At 30.1% G+C, this 18,631-nt stretch overlaps 1 protein-coding gene across 2 annotated transcripts; it reads right to left on the bottom strand.

Annotated features, from left to right (window-relative positions):
* Positions 1 to 5,919: 5,919 nt before the first annotated feature.
* Positions 5,920 to 10,506, bottom strand: LOC109817156 (uridine 5'-monophosphate synthase / UMP synthase (PYRE-F) (UMPS)). 2 transcript variants are annotated; one of them, XM_020382368.3, is made up of 7 exons: positions 10,352 to 10,506; positions 8,386 to 9,230; positions 8,086 to 8,169; positions 7,732 to 7,814; positions 7,528 to 7,615; positions 7,187 to 7,441; positions 5,920 to 6,242 (listed from the first exon to the last, which is right to left on the bottom strand). In XM_020382368.3, the coding sequence occupies exons 2-7, from the start codon at positions 9,184 to 9,186 to the stop codon at positions 6,114 to 6,116; spliced, it is 1,440 nt and encodes a 479-aa protein (XP_020237957.2). In that variant the 5' UTR covers positions 9,187 to 9,230; positions 10,352 to 10,506; the 3' UTR covers positions 5,920 to 6,113. The 2 variants fall into 2 exon arrangements, with proteins under 2 accessions (XP_020237957.2, XP_020237958.2); XM_020382369.3 differs by lacking the exon at positions 10,352 to 10,506 and adding an exon at positions 9,996 to 10,090.
* Between the last annotated feature and the right edge of the window lie 8,125 nt (positions 10,507 to 18,631).

Below are 18,631 nucleotides of genomic sequence, written 5' to 3'. Positions count from 1 at the left end.
CACCGTAGATCTTGCACTTCACAAAATTGCAAACCTCACAATTCAGTGTCTACTAAAGCCATCCAGATCCATCTAATCCTTCATTCCCCCATATCAATAGGTGAAACAGTCGTATATAAGTCATTGAACAAACATATGATATCAAATCACTCCAATTCTTTCATTTTAGTCAAAACACCCAACTCCTACAAACCCTCAAAGAGGCAACATGTAGCACATCGTTCATAATTCTACATCTCAGACCATGAGTTTCATCATGATTATTCATGAAAATCATAAAAACAATAATTATATAGTAACATCAATCTCAAACCATTCACATAGGCATCAACAAAATTCAATCAACAACTTAAGAGGCTTAGGGATCGCCTTACTACTTATACTCCTCATACATGTCTATGAATGAGACATTCTCACTCTCCTTTACCTCAAGTGATAACTTTTGAGGCACCAACATAGTCTTCCTTTGTCTTTGTTGCTACATTAGAGTTACTTTATTTAAATAAAATACATACAAATGCACGAAAATGCTTTCACTCTTCTATTAACTTTATAAATTAACTTATTATGTGCATTGCATAAATTGAAATACTAATTAATTTTAAATACTATATCCTCTTTTCATATAAATTAGTGTAATTATTTTAAATGATTATTTTTAAATAATTTTTTTATATATTTAAAACTATTTATTTATTAAAAGTTAAATTATATAAGAAAGACAGTCATTTGTGTATTGTAGAAATTGAAATATTAAATTCAAATTCAATTTTTTTTGATAATTTTTTTTCATTTTTTTATAGTTTTTATGAATAGATATAAATTAAAAAAATATTAAAGAATTTAAAGTCTAAAATATTGTTTAAATTTGAATGTAAAATAAATCATAAATTTTGGTGTAATTAACATATTAAAATTATAAATTTAATTAAAAGTATTTTAAACAAATGAAATTAAAAGGGTAATTACTATAGTAAAGATAATTCACATATCCAATTATTTTAGGGAGGAGTTAACACCAATTAAATGATGAAATATGAATTTAATGATGTAATATTTGACTTAAATGCAAATTCAATATGAAGCACTTTTGGTTTCAGTTAAACCGCTCGAATCTAACAAAACAAAAATTTAGCAAAAGAAAATAAGAGTTAAAAAAAAAAAAAAAAACTTGAGGCGCTTAAATGTAATCTCTTCTTTGAAAATTTTCCACATACTATATGTTGTAAGTAGAATTCTTAGTTTGAAGTGATTCAATAGGTCATCTGCAACCTGGATTACTTATAAGCAATCCACTGTGTTACATCACCTCTTTTTATTGTTTAAGTGTTAATGAGTTGCTTAAATTTTAACAAAGTTGCTTGTAGAAACTCTGTTGCTTAAGAAAAAAGAGAGAAAAAGTGCTAATGTGACAAGTAAATTACTTATAAACAACCCACACCGGAGATGTCTTATAGAGGTGTTTTTATTTAAGGGAGCTAGTTTCTCTAAATTTCAGTATTCTATCAACGTGATTTTTTCATCTTTGATATTGATCAATGAAAAACAAATCACAAATGAATGAAATGGAGGAAGATTAATTCAACAAAATGGATTTGGGTTTGTTCAAGATGAAGGAAAGTTCGTGCCAAGTAGCAACTCGAGTTACGTGCATAGATTAAAAGTTGGCAAGAATTGAAAAGTTTCGTGAAAAATATTAAACAAATATTGTGCAAGAATCTGTCAATGTTAAATCAGATACTAAATATACGAGAAGTTACTGTCAAAACAAAGTTTCTTTAAAATATTTTTTTTAGAGTAAATACTCAAATTTATATAATATAGTGATGATTTATTTTTTATTTTCATTTAAATTAATAATATTTTTTAATAAAAATTTAAAAGACAATGAAAATAATTTTTTTTATATAAATATTCAAAGTTAGAGATTAAAAAAATAAAAACAGTTTCATAAAAGTTAAAACAAATATATGCAAAATAATCAAGATTAATTTGTAATTAGTTATATATTAAACAAAAAACAGTATTTTAGTAGTACACAATTCATCAATATTTATATAAACATGGGTATTACACATTTATCGTCTCAAAATAATACTCCCAACTAAAGGTTCAACAATTATCGAGATCATTGAGTTAACCCTCCACTATTAGACTGATCTCATAAATTCTTTTATATAATAATAAGTGTACTAGTAAGGCCATTTGGCCACCTGGTTCGGCCACTCGGCCACCTGATAGCCGACACCCAATCAGCACCTGAATGACCGAACCAGGTGACCGAATGCCGTTCGGCTACCAGGTGATCTATGAACTCAGATTCCTACTAATAGAGGTAAGAATGTACCCATAATTAAGGATTAAGGGTTAAGCATACCCGTAAGCCGATTAGGAGCGTATTACCTAATCTGGTAATCTGGTTACAGGGCCCATGGAAGTCTGGGCCCATAAATGTCAGTATAAATAGCTCTTGTCACGAGGTAAGGTCACGATTCATTAATTGCTATCGATATCTGCGCTTTGTCCTGACTTGAGCGTCGAAGTGCCTTTTGCAGGTACCTCCCCCACACCGGAATATTGGTTCGGAGCACTCATTCGGCCCTCAGAATACGAAAGGATTATTGGTGTATCCTTTAGACAGGTACAATAATAATGTATCTATTTATATATTTTTGTGATGAATAAAATTTGATAGGTAATATCCATACATTATACATAAAATATGTAATGATACTTGAATAACTAGAAAATGCGTTGAAGCAAAATACTATTTAGATATTTGATATTTGCACATCTTTGAATGGAGAAAATAAACTTATTCCCAAAGCATTGAGCCGAAACATATTGGGCCTAAATGTAAAAAGTGATACCATTGGGTGGGGACGTGCTTTCTTTTGCAAAGACATGTTTGTCTAGATCACAACACCAGACATGTTTTTCTACATTTTGCATTTTCGTCCTTTGCCATTTTTTATTTTATTTTTGTCCAGTCCTAACTCCCACATAGCATTTGAGCCACGGTATAAATTGTGCATTACATGTGTGTATTAAGAAAGTAAAAAAAAAATAAAAAATTATTGAATTAATAAGAAAACTATACAATTAAAAAATAGTTAAAGAAAAGTTAAGATAAAATAATATCAATTAATGGAACGGTATCATATAATATTGAATTAAAACAATCGTGCATATATATATGAAATAATACAATTTAAATTAATATATATATATATATATATAATTTAGAACAGATAATTGTTTGTGTATAATCCGCATAGTAATATAAATCATATATTGAGTCTATACATGTTATAAAGGGAATAATCTATTTTCATATACATAATTTTTAGACTATTTTATCTTTAAATTTTTAAATAATAAAAATAATATTAAAAATTAATTAAACTCAAGACTTGAATTCAAAATTTTGAAGTTCAAAAATTAAATATAGTATCAGTTGATTCAATAAATATTAAAAAAAATTAAATATTTTTAAATAAATATAGTAACTTATAATTCTGATTTATTTCACACTCAGAGCAGAGTGAGGGGTCACGCTCATCAGTTCCTGATGGATAAACTATAGTACACCTTCATTCTCTATCTGCTTTCCATTCTTTCCACTCAAATTTCTTTTTCTACCTAAAAAAGTATAAACTTTATATTGTCATCTCATAATGACAATTTGTTTTCCACATCATCTTTAGCATGAGTAGAAAGTGCAGGACAAAAGAAGTAGAAACTAATTTACAACATAAGGAGGATTTTGTACGGTTGACCATAATCTCACAAGAATCCCATCATGTGAGAGGGTGACTCTCATCCCATGCACTCCACCAATTAATCATCACAATTTTCCTTTAATTCACCTCCATTAAACACAATTTTGTTTTTACTAATTCTCTTCTAATTTATTCTCCTCCCCACAAATCTCTCTTAAATTACCTCCCAAACACAGGTCAAAAGTAAGGTGTATTAAAAATTTCCTTCAATCAATATCCACATCAATAGATAGTGTTCATAAATGCAAATGACAATGATTATTCTCACAAGATTAACACTTCTCGATTTATCAACATTGTAAGGAGGATAGCCACAAGGATATCCGGGGATAAGGTTATTGAGCGCATATATCATATAATATCTACTAGTTTACAAATTGAAGAATAAAGTGAGAAAAATAAATTGCAAGACATAGACAAATATTATTTACAAATTTCACTATAGTAAAAAGAATTAACTATAAGTAGGTCACTAAAATACATGTTCTCTAGAATAACAAGAATGCTTATATAAATAAGTAAATAAATGATGACCTTAATGTGCATCAATTTATGTGGTGATTGAGCATATTTTCTCTATGTTTTGGATATATTGGTTTATAGATTTCCTTAATTTTTGTTGTAATCATATAATTGATTTGGTGATTATAATATACTTTATTTTCTTTTAAGGCAATACGTTGATTTATATGACATTTCATGAAAGATAGCTAGTGCCACTGAGTATATTAATTTAATGTGTAATTATATAATGAATGTTGATATATTTGTTACTAGTGATGGGAACTTTTGAGTTTAATCCTTAAAAATTATTGTCATTTATGACAAGAGTTAGTGAAGACTGCGTGAATTGTTAATTCTAAATAATTTTATTGGTTACAGGTGTTATCCATAATAAGAAGAAGAAAAAAAAGTTATATCACTAGATTTCACTAGATTAGAAAATACGGTGTTGATTAATTAGGTCTTGGTTTTTAAAGAGATAATTCATCAATAGTTATATCACTACACTTGGTTATAATGTCGTTAGTAGGAGATCAGCTAAAAATAATTATTGATTTAGAGCTTATTACTTTGGATATGACTGGTAATGAGACTTACAATATGTTTGGGTATGCATTTAAAAAACAACTGAAATTTCTCAATTTTCAAAGCAAAAGTTAAGAAGTAAAAAGAGTCCTGTTTTAGATTGACGGGTGTTTAGAGGATTTTAACTTCAAAACAAACACACATTTATTAGTTGAAAAATCTCTAAGCAAATATGCCTTGAAAATATAAATTGAGAAATTGTGGCAAAATAATTACTTAAATTATAAAATTTATTGATTATATGAAGTCAATAATGGATTCAATTGATCCTTTGACTTTAAAACCTCAAGGAAAATATTTTTATGAAAAATAAATGCTTATTTTTAAACATTGAGAGGGATGAAATTTTTTTAAAAGAATCTCTTTTAAATCGCGTGAAACAAACTGTAATAATAATCCAACATTTGTAATTGAAGACCTTGAGTTTAAAAAAAATCATTTATTAATATTGATAAAATTAACATTGATTTTAATAAATTTTTTAGTAATTTCCTATGTGTGAAAAAATGCTAAACACTACAATACAAGGAAAATGATCTTTATAATCAAGTTTTATGTGATTATAAAAGAGTTTGACCACTTATAAGGATTTTAATCAATTTCATATCTTTACGAGTGATATTTGATTTACAACATATGATGAAATCACCGTCATAAATGGCAATGACAAAGTGTGATGGCTTGTATGAGATAACATATTTATCGATACAAAAGGTTCGGAAATTTGAGCACTTACTACACGAACCCAATTTAATATACGAAGGATAACCTTTAAAAGAAATAGAATATAAATATGCTATATTCCATTTAGAAATAGAATATAAATATGCTATATTCCATTTAGAAATAGAATAGACGAATCCTAAATCAAATCCTGGATAGTTGAGCACTTGAGATTGGGTAGCTTGCTATTTGACCACACTATTTCCTTTATATTCTTGATCAGGTGCTTTCTATTCAAGATAGTATAAGCAAACCTTAATATAGAGGAGTTGATGTATCATCATTCCTTCGTAGTTATTGTGAGAAAATCATATGAAATTCCATATTACCATTCTATAAGTTATATTTTTTATTTAATTTCCCTCAGAAAATAAAAACTCAACTTTAATATTCCGACTGAAAAATGTCTTTTAGCATTATATTGTACTCAAGACCACCTTTCCTCTGAGTTACAAGCCAGATTAGATGTCCCATTAAAACATTATTTTGGCTGATCATTTTATTCTAAGGATGTGGGCATCAAGAACATTTGGCCAAATATGCATTCCATCCTTGAAGACGGTATTCACGAGCTGCCTCAGCTGGATTTGTTGCTTTGATGATGCCACGCCCCACAATGATTATGTCACTGCCCCTATCATGAACCACCTGGAAAAATATTTGATCTGACAAAATCAGTATGCTACAAGATAAAAGAATGCTGCTTTAATGAATTTTCAATACAAAAAAGATTTTTAGACGCCTCTTATATGTATAATAAATATGATCTAGTGATGTGATATTACAGGAGAAAAATAAAGAGAAATATTGAATGTCACATGAGTGTTTAAAAATGCGAGTATCTTAAAAATAAAACCCTTCTCAATACAAGAAAAATCAAGGGTACCATTTCTAATATTCTATGCCACACCAAGTTCTCAGCAGGGAAAGATGTAGCATAAAATGAACTTGAAAAAAACACACAGAAATAAACTATGACCAACAACAACATAACCTTGTCACACTAACTAAAGTGAGCTATGTGGATCACACAACGTCCATTTGGCTCAGCTAAAAAATCAAATTTCTAAGAAACTAGTTAGTTTGCCAAAGAATTAATATAAAGAAACAAGTTAGTTTGCCAAGATGCAAACCAAGTTAGTTAGCCAAAAAAATCTTTATATATAAAGCCCAGAGAAACAAGTTTGCCAAGACGCAAATCAATAATTCATTTTGCATCTTTCATTTATCCTAATGGTGAAATTTAGGTACAAACCGTCAAACCCAAAAATATACATCACACATATTAGAATTTCAATGGCCAAGCCATATTTGATGATATCTAATAACCAAGTCAGTGTTAACTTCTCATTTTAATTATGCTTCTGTTTCATGCTCAATGCAGAAAGCAGGGGGCTGCATTGTTGTCAGCTCTTAGGACTGATGAACTAGTGCCCCCTCCCTCTCCCTTTTCCTTATCCTATTTCCTCCACACACACACACACACACACACACACACAAAAAAAAAAAAAAAAAATTCTCAACCTAAGAAAGTACAACAAATGGCGGGGCAAAAATACTTTTGCACATCTTTATCTTAACCAGAAACTTACAGAATATGGAGTGTTATATTGCTGTCCTAAAGCATCGCCACCGGTTACCATTTGAACTCCAGGGGTTGCCTGAATGAAGGAAGGATTTATAGGTGCCCCTGGCCATGATGCAGGATTGACTGAGATGAAGCCAATGACAAAGTCTGAATGATCTTCGGCAATTTTAACGGCAGCAGTGGTATAATCTCCCTTGGCAAGGTTACCAGCTGAACTCATTTCAGCAAGCAGTAATAAACCCCTACCACGAGGTAAACCCTGAGCATTGTTCGAGATACACGTTAGCCCATGAGTTGAGATGTTGCTATGGTAAAAATAAAATTGAAGTTACTAATAATACAGACCTTCAATTTTAACCCATCAACAATTCCAGGGCCTGAGATTATGTGAGCATTTACTATATGTGCCCAATCCAGTATATGAAAGATCCCTCTGAGATAATGGAACAGAAACAAGACAATGGAATAGAAACAAGTCATACTGAAAGCAAAAATAGATAAAAGGAATCCAGAAAATGGATTCCTTGATAGTTGAATGAGCAGTCTTACCCTTCATATTGCATGGTCACCGTGTTACCAATATCAGCAAATTTACGATCCTCAAAGATTAAGAAGTTATGTTTTTCTGCAATCTTTAATTGAATAAATCATATATTAGACACCATTAGACCAGAAATGTAAAAGATTGCCTGAAACTTATGCACCAAAATGCTCATAGTACATAACAACCCTATTCATATGTTAAAGGAAGGAATTGCCATCCTGTTTGAATAAATAAAAAATAAATAAATAAAATCTTCTAGTGGTTAATGTCAACAATATCAAGAACCAAAAGGTTTCTTGTGCTATCCTGAAAAGAGAAAAAGGCACATAAACAAAATAGAGTTTCTTTAAGTGTCATACCGAAAGTAGTTTTGAGCCAAAATCAGGAGTAAAATCTGGAAAAATATCCACATGAGTCTTCAGCAAGCATATCTCAGGTCCAACCTGAAAGAGTAAACCAACCAAATTAGTTAATAAAAATACATATAATCATGGCCAATCATCTAATTAGAATCCAGTTGATGTTAAGAAGCCACAAAACACCAGATTCTTTCATGTAAACGAGCAAGAAAACATTTCATGGACTAATTAAGAAAGTATTCTGCAAGCTAATGATCCAAGTGAACACAATAGTACATGAAAACTAGAGATCAGAACAACCTTTTCAGCAATTTCAAGCAATTCAGCTGCAGTTCCAACATCGGCAGCCAAACAGAGATTACTCTCCTTCGCAGCCATTATCTCAAACAACCTCTTTCCCATTGGATTCTTCGACAGCTTAGCCCTCTCCCCAAATGACAAAGCCTTGACCTTAGTTGCTGCAGGCTTCTCCACCGTTGTCAAAGCAGCAACCTTCCGATTCTCCTCTAAGAACTTTGTAACAACTCCTACCATCTCCTTGTCAAGCTTCCCATGATTGCTCAAAATTTTCACCATTTCAGACAATTTAATTATTGCATGCAGTTTGATGCCATTTTGCTCCAAATTCTCTCTCCCACCTTGCTCTCTATCAATCAAAACAACAGCATCACTGATCTTCAACCCCACAGCACGCAATGGCGCTGCAGTTTCCAAAACTGACGTGCCACTGGTAACCAAATCCTCAATGATTAAGCAACTTTGGCCAGGCTTGAAATCACCTTCAATAGCTTTAGCAGTTCCGTAATCTTTGATTTCCTTGCGGCGCATGACCATGGGAATGTTTTGAGCGAGAGAGACACATGTGGCAATGGGTAAGGCAGTGTAAGGGACACCACATACAAGGTCAAAGGAAGTGGAAGAGACTGATGATATAAGAGTTTGAGAGATTTGCTGGAGGAGAGAAGGGTAAGATATAATGAGGCGAAGATCTATGTAGATTGGTGAGGAGATGCCAGATTTGAGCTTGAAGTTGCCAAATTTGACAGCTGAGATCTCGTGGAGTTGAAGAACTAGAGACTCTACCAATGATGGTTCCGACATTTCCTCACCTTTCTCAGTCTGTTCTTGAAAGATTTAGAGATAACCTGCGTCATCCAGCATGCACAAAACTCTTCACTTTAAAATTTTGAAGCATAGGTAAAATTGCATAAGATATTGAGATACTTGTTCTACAATTTTAAGCATCACAATGGAGTTCATAGCATAACTTAATTACAGCATTCTCACCATGAAACCACAGATTGGGCAATCCTCACAACATACATAATGCAGAATAATGCAAAATGGTTGAAAAAAAAAATGAAATTTTTTGGTACAGTAGGTCACACAGACACGGATAAATCCAACAACAATACAAATTCCTAAGAAAAGAAGCCAAACAAAAAAAAAAAAAAACAATAATCAAGACTTCTTAGCATCATTATGGAACACCCTCCAAACACATTATTGGATTGAAAGTTAGATCTTAGAAACCCAAAAAATGCAATCCACCTATCAAACACATTAACATTAATGAAACCAGAGAGGATGACATGACCAAAAGATTAAAAAAATATCCATACAGGCAAAGTTCTAATATTTTCATCAACAAAGTGAGTAACACTAATAAACTAAAACTCAGCCAAAATGCAACAACACAGATGAAGCTATAAAAAAACTTAGTAAAATTAAAAAAAAAAAACAAAAAGTACTTTAAAATACTAAAAAAATAACTAATAAAACCAAACTGTGCAGAAACGATTCACTGCATGCAAAGTTCCATTTCAAAATCTTCTTCATATCAATTACATGATTAAAAAAAAAAAAAAAAAAACCTTTAACAAGAGTGAGTGAGTGAGTGAGAGAGATACCTATTATCGACTGCGTCTATATGATTCTTAAGCGACTGCGTGCAATTTAAGCAGTGTTTTTTATTCTCCAACATATGCCATGTTTGGAACTATTTACCAAAAAGGTGAAAAAGTAATTAAATGTATGGAAGTGCTTTTTATGTTTGTTAATTAATCATTCAATCATATTACTTTCACTTATTGCATTTTGGTCCTCTACAACTACAAATTAGCGAAATTTGTAACGAGGTTTCAGCGATTGGGCACGTGCAACGCAGTGGGTGGTTAGCTTAAGTACGACGTGACGTATGAGAGTGGGAACGGAAAAAACAATGCGGAAATCAAAGTAGGAAGGGAAGGAGGCGCAAACGACATACCGGAGTCGAAACGGCGGCGGGAGCGACGGCAACAGACGCGGCGGCGCAGCCACTTATGTTATAGGGTTACAGGGAAAACGGAAACAGTGGACAGTGAAAGGAATGTCTTAACTCTTAAATATGTAAAACAGAAAAGTAACAACACACTCTGCTCTTGATGCACTTCACCTCACTTATTTTTTTATTATTTTTTTAAAATAATTACTTTTATTTTTATTATATTAAAAACACATTTATTTATAAATTATGTTTTTTTTTATTAAAATAATGTAATTAATCCCAAGCGTGTGGTTCAGCGATAGAGATTGATCCACGCTTAAATAATGTTAGGGGTTCGAATCCTGCCTTGTGTATGCAGCCGCGTTAAATCTTGGGACCAGTTATCCCACATTTTTAAGTGCCTCCAACATAGCAAGAAGATTAGTCATTGTCCATGCTATCGACGAACCAAAAAAGAAATAGTGTAATTAATTAATTGTTTCAAGTTTTTAAAAATTATTGAAACAATTAAAGCATTCAAGTCGAATATATTCATATATATTTATTATTTTTACTTAAAGTGTTTATAAAATTATAATTTTTTTTAAACATGAAAAGATTATTGTAAAAGTTAAAAAGAATTTAACTTAACTTAAATGATAAATATATTTAATTATTTTATAATTATATTGTAAATAAAAAGTTATCACATATATAATATTTATGATTTTATAAATAATATTTTGAATATTTTCTAAGAATTAATCAAAAGTTTGGGTATGATAATTTGATTCCATCATGGTAAAATTGATTTTAAAAAATATTCATATGTTGATATTTTGAAATTAAATTTGATGAAAATAAATATTAGCCAATTTTTAAAAATCTAATAATTTTAAACATTAATATTTAATAATTTTAAAAATATTTTTAAATATTAAATAATTAAAAACACAAAGATATAAAAGATAAGATAAAATATATAAGTGAAATAAGAAAAAAAAAAATTCAAATCCTTATTTTTGTTTGAGAGAATTTAAAATTTTATTATTTTAAAAAATTTCACAAATATTTAAATTTAAAATTCTTTATAAAATTTTCATCCAAACAAAATACACCTCAAAAAATTTAAATTTTTTTAAATAAATGAACTACTCCATCCAAACATAATATTAAAGTTTTTCTTTTATTAACATTTCTCAAAGTTGTTTTATTTTTGTTCAATTTCCGTGCTTTACTATGGAGCAACTATGACCAATTTGGCGTGTTGTGCATCTTCAAAATTGTTATATCTTTATTCTTAAAGACCTGCTGCTGGCTGGCTCCATATCAACAAGGATTTGAAATTTCTATACACTCTTTTAAAAATTCATTTGAGGAAATGATAATTTACTATAATTAATTAGAAAAAAAAATATAAAATAGTTTTATATTATTATTCAATCACACATTATTATATATAGTAAATTTATTAACTTTTAAAATAATAATTTTAAAAATCATATCAATAGTGATCTGTAATTGGTGGACACTACACTCAAAATATAAAACTATTTTACAACTGTGATTGCATAATCTATTAAACTCCTAATTTAATGAGAAAAAAAATATTGATAAAACAAAATCTGAACCAGAATACAGTGTGTCACAGCTTGCAAGAGAATATGGTTATCCGTTGACCCAAACATCAAAAACATGGAGGCCTCAACCTGAAATATACAAGCAAATTAAAAGCAGAAGAAGCAAAGATTATAGCTAGGCCTTTAAATCTAACTTTGTTTGAAACCTCTAAAGAATAAAAAGCAGAAGAAGCAAAGCTTAGAGGAGCAAAAGCAGATGAAATAGCAAGGAAAGAGAAGTAGTAGAATATTTTTATTAGGGTAAGTTCTCACTTCTCAAGCTTTTCAATCTTCCATATTTCCATTAGTCATGTATATTTATTTTATGGTCTTGTGGGTTAAATTCTTGAATGTTATTGTTAAATGCTACAAAACATAGAAAATCTAACAATTGTGTTTCAAGATATCACCCTCATTGCTTTCCTCATAATAAAAAGAGAACATAAATTCATTGCTCGCATTGGCATTTTCTACTCGCAAGATTCTTTATGATTACATACGGAATATAATTCACACAATTCAAGTAATTTCTAATACTTTTTTTTTCTGATAATTAAAATATATTCAAAAAAGAATTTCAGAAAATTTATTATTAGCATTTCTCTGCGTAAGGTCACTAATATTATTCATATAAAGAATTAATTTCCTTGATAGTAAAATTACTTATTTTACTCTTAGGGAATGTTTATCACACAAAATTTTAGTTTCTTTGGAACATGAATTAGAAATATTAATTCCCTGCGTTTAATTTATATTTAAACATATTATAAATAATTGTTTACTTGAAATTAATTTATCATGATAAAAATATGACGCTACTATCATTAATTTATTTAAGGTGATAAATAATTAAAATTTGTCATAATTTTTTATTTATTTATTAAAACTGAATGTAAATATTTTATTTCAGAGATACATATGTAAATGTGTAAACAAATATTCGTTAGCAATAAATTTTTATTTTAGAATCATGATTTTTCACATGAACACGAATTTTAAAACATTTGAAGTGGAACACCAAAAAAGCTTGAGATGAGAATCAAATTGAATACATGCATGTACCTTTGCTGGGTGAAAATTTACTAATCACTGCCTCATCTTATATATATATATATATATATATATATATATATATATATATATATATATAAATGAGAAGGGATTCATTTTAGGGAAGACAATAGATAGGATTTGGGTATGATTTTATAGTATCCATTTTCATACCATATTTAAAAATAATACATGTATCCAGTCTCATACTTGCATGAATAACAATTTTAATCCTCATCTCTATACCCGTTGGGTACCTGGGTATCCATACCTACACTTGCAACTCACACTTGGGACACAAGAATATGGTAAGTGGTGGCTATGGAAGGCAGGACGCGATGCAAATGACGAGCAACGAGTGGGTGAGTAGAGATGCAAGAAGAAAAAATGAAGCTAGATAGGATTTTAGTTGTAATATCATAATAAAATTTAAATAAATAAATTATTATTAAGTAATTACTTATATATATATATATATATATATATATATATATATATATATATATATATATATGTGTGTGTGTGTGTGTATATAACTATGGGGCAAGATGGGTTGGGTACTATAGTTCCCCTACTTGCACATATACCTACTAAATTTTGTAGATCTATATTTGTTTATATTCATCCACATATAAGCGGATATTTATCCGTCTTACATATGGGTATTTTTGCGGGTATCCGTAGGATCCGAATCTATTTTGTCATCCCTAATTCACTTACTCTAAGAATAAATCTTAGTTCAGGATAACAAAAATACCCATACCCATAGATATTTGTAGATAAAATTCACCACAGATAATAAGAGAGTAGCCTAAATGAATATTTTGAATAATGAATACGAGTACTTTTTTTTTTACCAATTCATTGACATGATTGGAGGGGATTTGGTAGTATCCATACCTACGGGTACCTGTTAAATAAAATTATTTAAATATTTATATTTTTATCTTACATTTTTATATTATTTTTAACATTTAAAAGAAAATATCATTAATTGCAAATTTAAAAATTAATATCAATTATTTATCTTTAATATTTTATTATAATTAACATCAAATATAAGTTTAAAATTATTTTTAATATTTTTTTCATAATTTAAAAAATTTACAAATATGAATGGATATTTGCGAGTATTTATAAAATTCATGGGTATCCACTTAATGAATACTCTTGCGGGTATGAGACAAATTTTTATTCGATTAGGCAGGTACAAGCACCTTATTGCTTGCCCCTATGAGGCCCATTGCCATCCCTAGTTTTGGTGGACTTACTTCACTTAATAACTCATGTTCTACATCAAATTTCAATTCATTAAACTAAGAATTCTTAATGCATAGGTCAAATCTACAAACTTTTTAAAAAATTGAAAACTATTTGATACTTTATTTCATTAATTCAAATTGACAGATAATCATAAAATTATTTTTATATGTTGATTTAGATCTACATAACGAGCTATCATATTTAATGGTTTGATTGTTAAAATTTGATATAGAATATGAGTTATAGATAGATAGATATATGGGAAGGGTGAACTTACTCCAAGAATTAGTCTTGGTACACTTACTTGATAAGACTTGTTCTTTGGAACTATATGATTATTCATCAATTTGAACTAATAAAATAAAGTATCAAATAGTTTCAATTTTTTTTAAAAAAAATTTAGATTTGATTCATACTTTAAGAACTTTTAATTTAATGATTGGATTGTTGAAATTGAATATAAAACATATGAAGTAAATGGATACATCATCACCACTAATGTTGTCGTTGTCATCGACACCAGAACCGTAATCATCGTTGTCACCATCATCATAATTGTTGTTGTTATCGCCACCACCACCACCATCATAGTTGCCAACATGTGATGACGATGACGGGTGTGACGACCCACCATAACCACTACACTCAATGGAATCACTACTCTTAGTAGTGAAAACCATACTACTAGAACATATAGGATTAAGGGAAGGAGCATGATATACATATACATAGCATGAATATATGAGTAAAACATCCAAACTAATATAAACGAGGATGTATACATGTATATAGTAATCCTAAATAATCCTATGTCCTAGTGTCAGTCGAGCATATTTATACAAGCTACACACAATAGCATCACCATCAATAAAAGATCATGCCATCTGTCTGTAGTAGCTCTTCAAGTCTAGCCCTGATCTACTCTCTCTTTCTACCAAACCAACTCAATCATTTTTACACCCAAAGTGTTGGCTCAATCACAACAAAATGGGATACCAATCCCTTATTTGGCTTCTTGGGTTTCATCACTTACACTGGAGAAGTCTGATTCCACCATTAAAAGTGGCATAATTGGGTATAGGCATACCACGATCTTGACATGCATTACCAAGTCACATGTGGAGTTAGTTCACTGGCCATCATCATGGAACTACGTAACCTTTCCACGTACTTGGTTAAAAGTTGTAGCTCTTGACCTTCTATGTTACTCAACTACTAGCTAAGGATCTAGAAGAGACTCAACACACCTCAAAAATCCACTCCAAGAGACATATCTACTCAAGGAGGGTTTTCCAATAGTGGCTTATTTGAGCACCACTCCAAATACCTTATATAGGATCTTTAGTTTTCAAAATAATTTTCTCTCTTCAAGTCCTAAGTTAGCCATCATGCTTTAATATCACACCACATTCTCAACATCTACACCTCATCATACATCTACTATATACATCACATTCAGTCAATGTATATAGAAATCAACACACCAATTATGTATAACATACCAATGCTTAACACCAAACCAAGAATAACATTTCAATGCTTAATAATTTATTCAATAATAACATATCAATCATACATAGCATATCAATGCTTATTATCATCATCCTACATCATAAAACATGTTATAGACACAAGTATTTCATTCATGTTCACCGAATTCACCCATCATATAACATATATCAACATACAACTTATCAAAACCAACTATCATACAATGGCAATCATCACATAAAATAATGCATAAGAAGTTCTACTACCCATATCATGCTTATCCTTATCTTATATGAAATAGAAGAAGCTTTTATACACTCTCATGAAGACCTCAGGTTCTAATTCCATCATCTACCATGTTGTTGAAAATCACAAAAACTGTAACAATTTGCTTGAATGTTAACAATTTGACCTTTACTCACTAAAAAGGTTATATATAACTAAAGTTATAGACATCCTTTTTAGGTGATTTTAAAGCCATTGTAAAGCCAACATATAAGGATACAACTTTTATGAAGACCTCAAGACCAAATTTGGTTATTTACCCCTACTTCTATAGTGCTCAATCCAGCATTTCAGCGTTGGATTTTTGCCAGCCCAATTTTTTCCCCATCATTGCAACACTCAACCATCTTAGATTTCTGCTAGACCTTATTCTTCACCATTGAAACTCTCATTTCGCTACTATAGTTCTAGATCTCTGTTTGAACCTCTTATTTAAGGTATTTTCAAGACTCTAGTGTCAAAATCAACATTGAGTTCAAAGTTTTTTTTTGTATGTTCATGGTTTCTCCATCATTTATCACCTTCACTTCAAAAAATTTCTTCCTAAACACCATTTACAACTCATTTTCATTACCAAATTCCTACATGAAACTCAAAATTTCATAAAATACCACATGCAATCATCAAGATATTAAGATCACCCATTTTTTTGTCCAACTCATTCAAGAACATCCACAACTCTAACTTAACATGCAATCTACTTAAACCCAACCGACTCGGGCATGAATTTTAGGGATTCAAACAACATTCAACTTCATGAATCAAAAAATAACCCATCAAAAAATTAAGAATCCAACTTCCCTTACCTTGATTCTAAGCTCTCTAAGGAAGAAGAAGAAGAAGGGAACAAAAAACCTTGCGAGCTTCAGTTACCTAAATGAAGGAAAGAGAGAGAGGGAAGAATAAAAAACTCCAAGCTTTCTAGAAAGTAAATGAGAGGAAGAAGAAGAGAAAAATCGTTCTAAGCTCCAAATCACCCAAGCTCCACACCAACCCACATTTCTAAACTACAGGGAGAAGGAACAACATCCAGCTGTCCCTAGCACTCAAGACTAAGAGTCAATGGAAGATACAAATAGAGAAGAAGGAAAGGGTCTAAACAACAGGAACTCCAACTCACCAAAAACCACCTTAACACATAAACAACCCAAGAGAAGGATCACCTTACTAGTATAATGTTACAACGGTGGTGGTGATAGAGGGCATTTCCACCAACATCACCACCACCGTCACCACAACAATGATGATGGTTGTGGTGCAACGACAATGATGATAATGGAAGTGATGGTGACAACGATGATAGGTGGTTGTGATGGTGATATTTGTAGAGATGATAATAATAATAATCTTATATGTGGGTGTTTGCAATTAAATTTTAATCTCAATCATTAGTTATTTTTATTTTCAATCAAATGATTATTATTTATCCCTTTCATCTATCATAATAAAATATGTTTTCATTGATGACAATGATAATGGTGGTGGTAGCAATGGTGATGATGGTGTCAACAACAATTATTGTTACTCCCACCATAATCGTCCATGTTGTCACATGGTCGTGTCAACGATGGTGATAGTGGAAACAACAACCATGGTAGTGACAATGGTGGTGGTAATAGTTTTTGCGACACTAGTTGATAGTGATGTTGATAGTTGTGGAGGCAACGATAGTAATAGTTTTTTGAGAGAATGTATATGATTAATTTTCAATCTTAACTAATAATTATTTTTTACCTATAATCTAAAGATTGGAATGTTGTTTTGTCAATCATATGGGCATTGCTCCTCCCTCCCCCATTCTCAAAAAGTGCACACACCTTCCTCCATTGTTGTTTTGCTCATAACGCTACACATATTGCTTGCTTAGCACACTTTGGTAATTATTTGAAGGATTAATTCAAAGGGGATAAATGTAAGAAGAGAAATAGATTGTGAGGATTTTTTTTTGTATCATTACATGAGTTTGCAAGAGAAATCAATTACAAGAAAGATGCAAGGAGTGAAAAGGTTTTATCTATGATAAAGGAAAGAGAAATCAATTATAAATACTAATTTGAATTTTATTGAATTTAAAAAAAATATATTTAAATTACTGTAATATCCCTAAAATGAATTTATTATAATAGAAAAGATAATTGGTTTTTTTTTGTCCAACATTTCTTATGTAGGATTCTAACAAACTCTAATTAAAAATTAAGTGAAAGTATGTTAGCGAATCCTATATATATATATATATATATGTGTGTGTGTGTTGTGTCATGCTTTATCTCAAAATGTTTTTCTCTAATTGTTATTATAAGTGTTATATTTTCAAATAAATTAAAAAGTAAAACTTTGTTGGATAAAAGGTTCAAATTTCAATTTTTTTTTTATCAAATAAGCTTTAAATAAAACTTATACATATAGAAGATGAAATAATGACAAATGAGACACTTCAAATGACATTTATATAAGTTATCCAAAACTAAAGAATTCTAATAATTTTAAAACTAAACTAAAACATTTTATATAATTATAACTAAACTCCAACCCCAATTTGCCACTTATATGAAAACAAACTCAAAAGCTATAAAAAGAAGCTTAAACTTCATGT

This window comes from Cajanus cajan, chromosome 10 (assembly GCF_000230855.2).
Source record: "Cajanus cajan strain Asha chromosome 10, NIPB_CcT2T_4, whole genome shotgun sequence".
In the NCBI taxonomy this organism is placed as follows: Eukaryota; Viridiplantae; Streptophyta; class Magnoliopsida; order Fabales; family Fabaceae; genus Cajanus; species Cajanus cajan.
The sequence above is the reverse complement of the archived record's forward strand: the minus strand, read 5'-3'. Positions and strand labels throughout refer to the sequence as shown.

Bases quoted from the DNA above. Each gene is read 5' to 3' on its own strand.
- LOC109817156 (XM_020382368.3), bottom strand. From the start codon at position 9,186: ATGTCGGAACCATCATTGGTAGAGTCTCTAGTTCTTCAACTCCACGAG. The intron at 7,442-7,527 runs GTCTGTATTATT...AACAATGCTCAG, and splicing joins TTGATGGGTTAAAATTGAAG to GGTTTACCTCGTGGTAGGGG. The intron at 6,243-7,186 runs GTAAGTTTCTGG...ATATTTTTCCAG, and splicing joins AATATAACACTCCATATTCT to GTGGTTCATGATAGGGGCAG.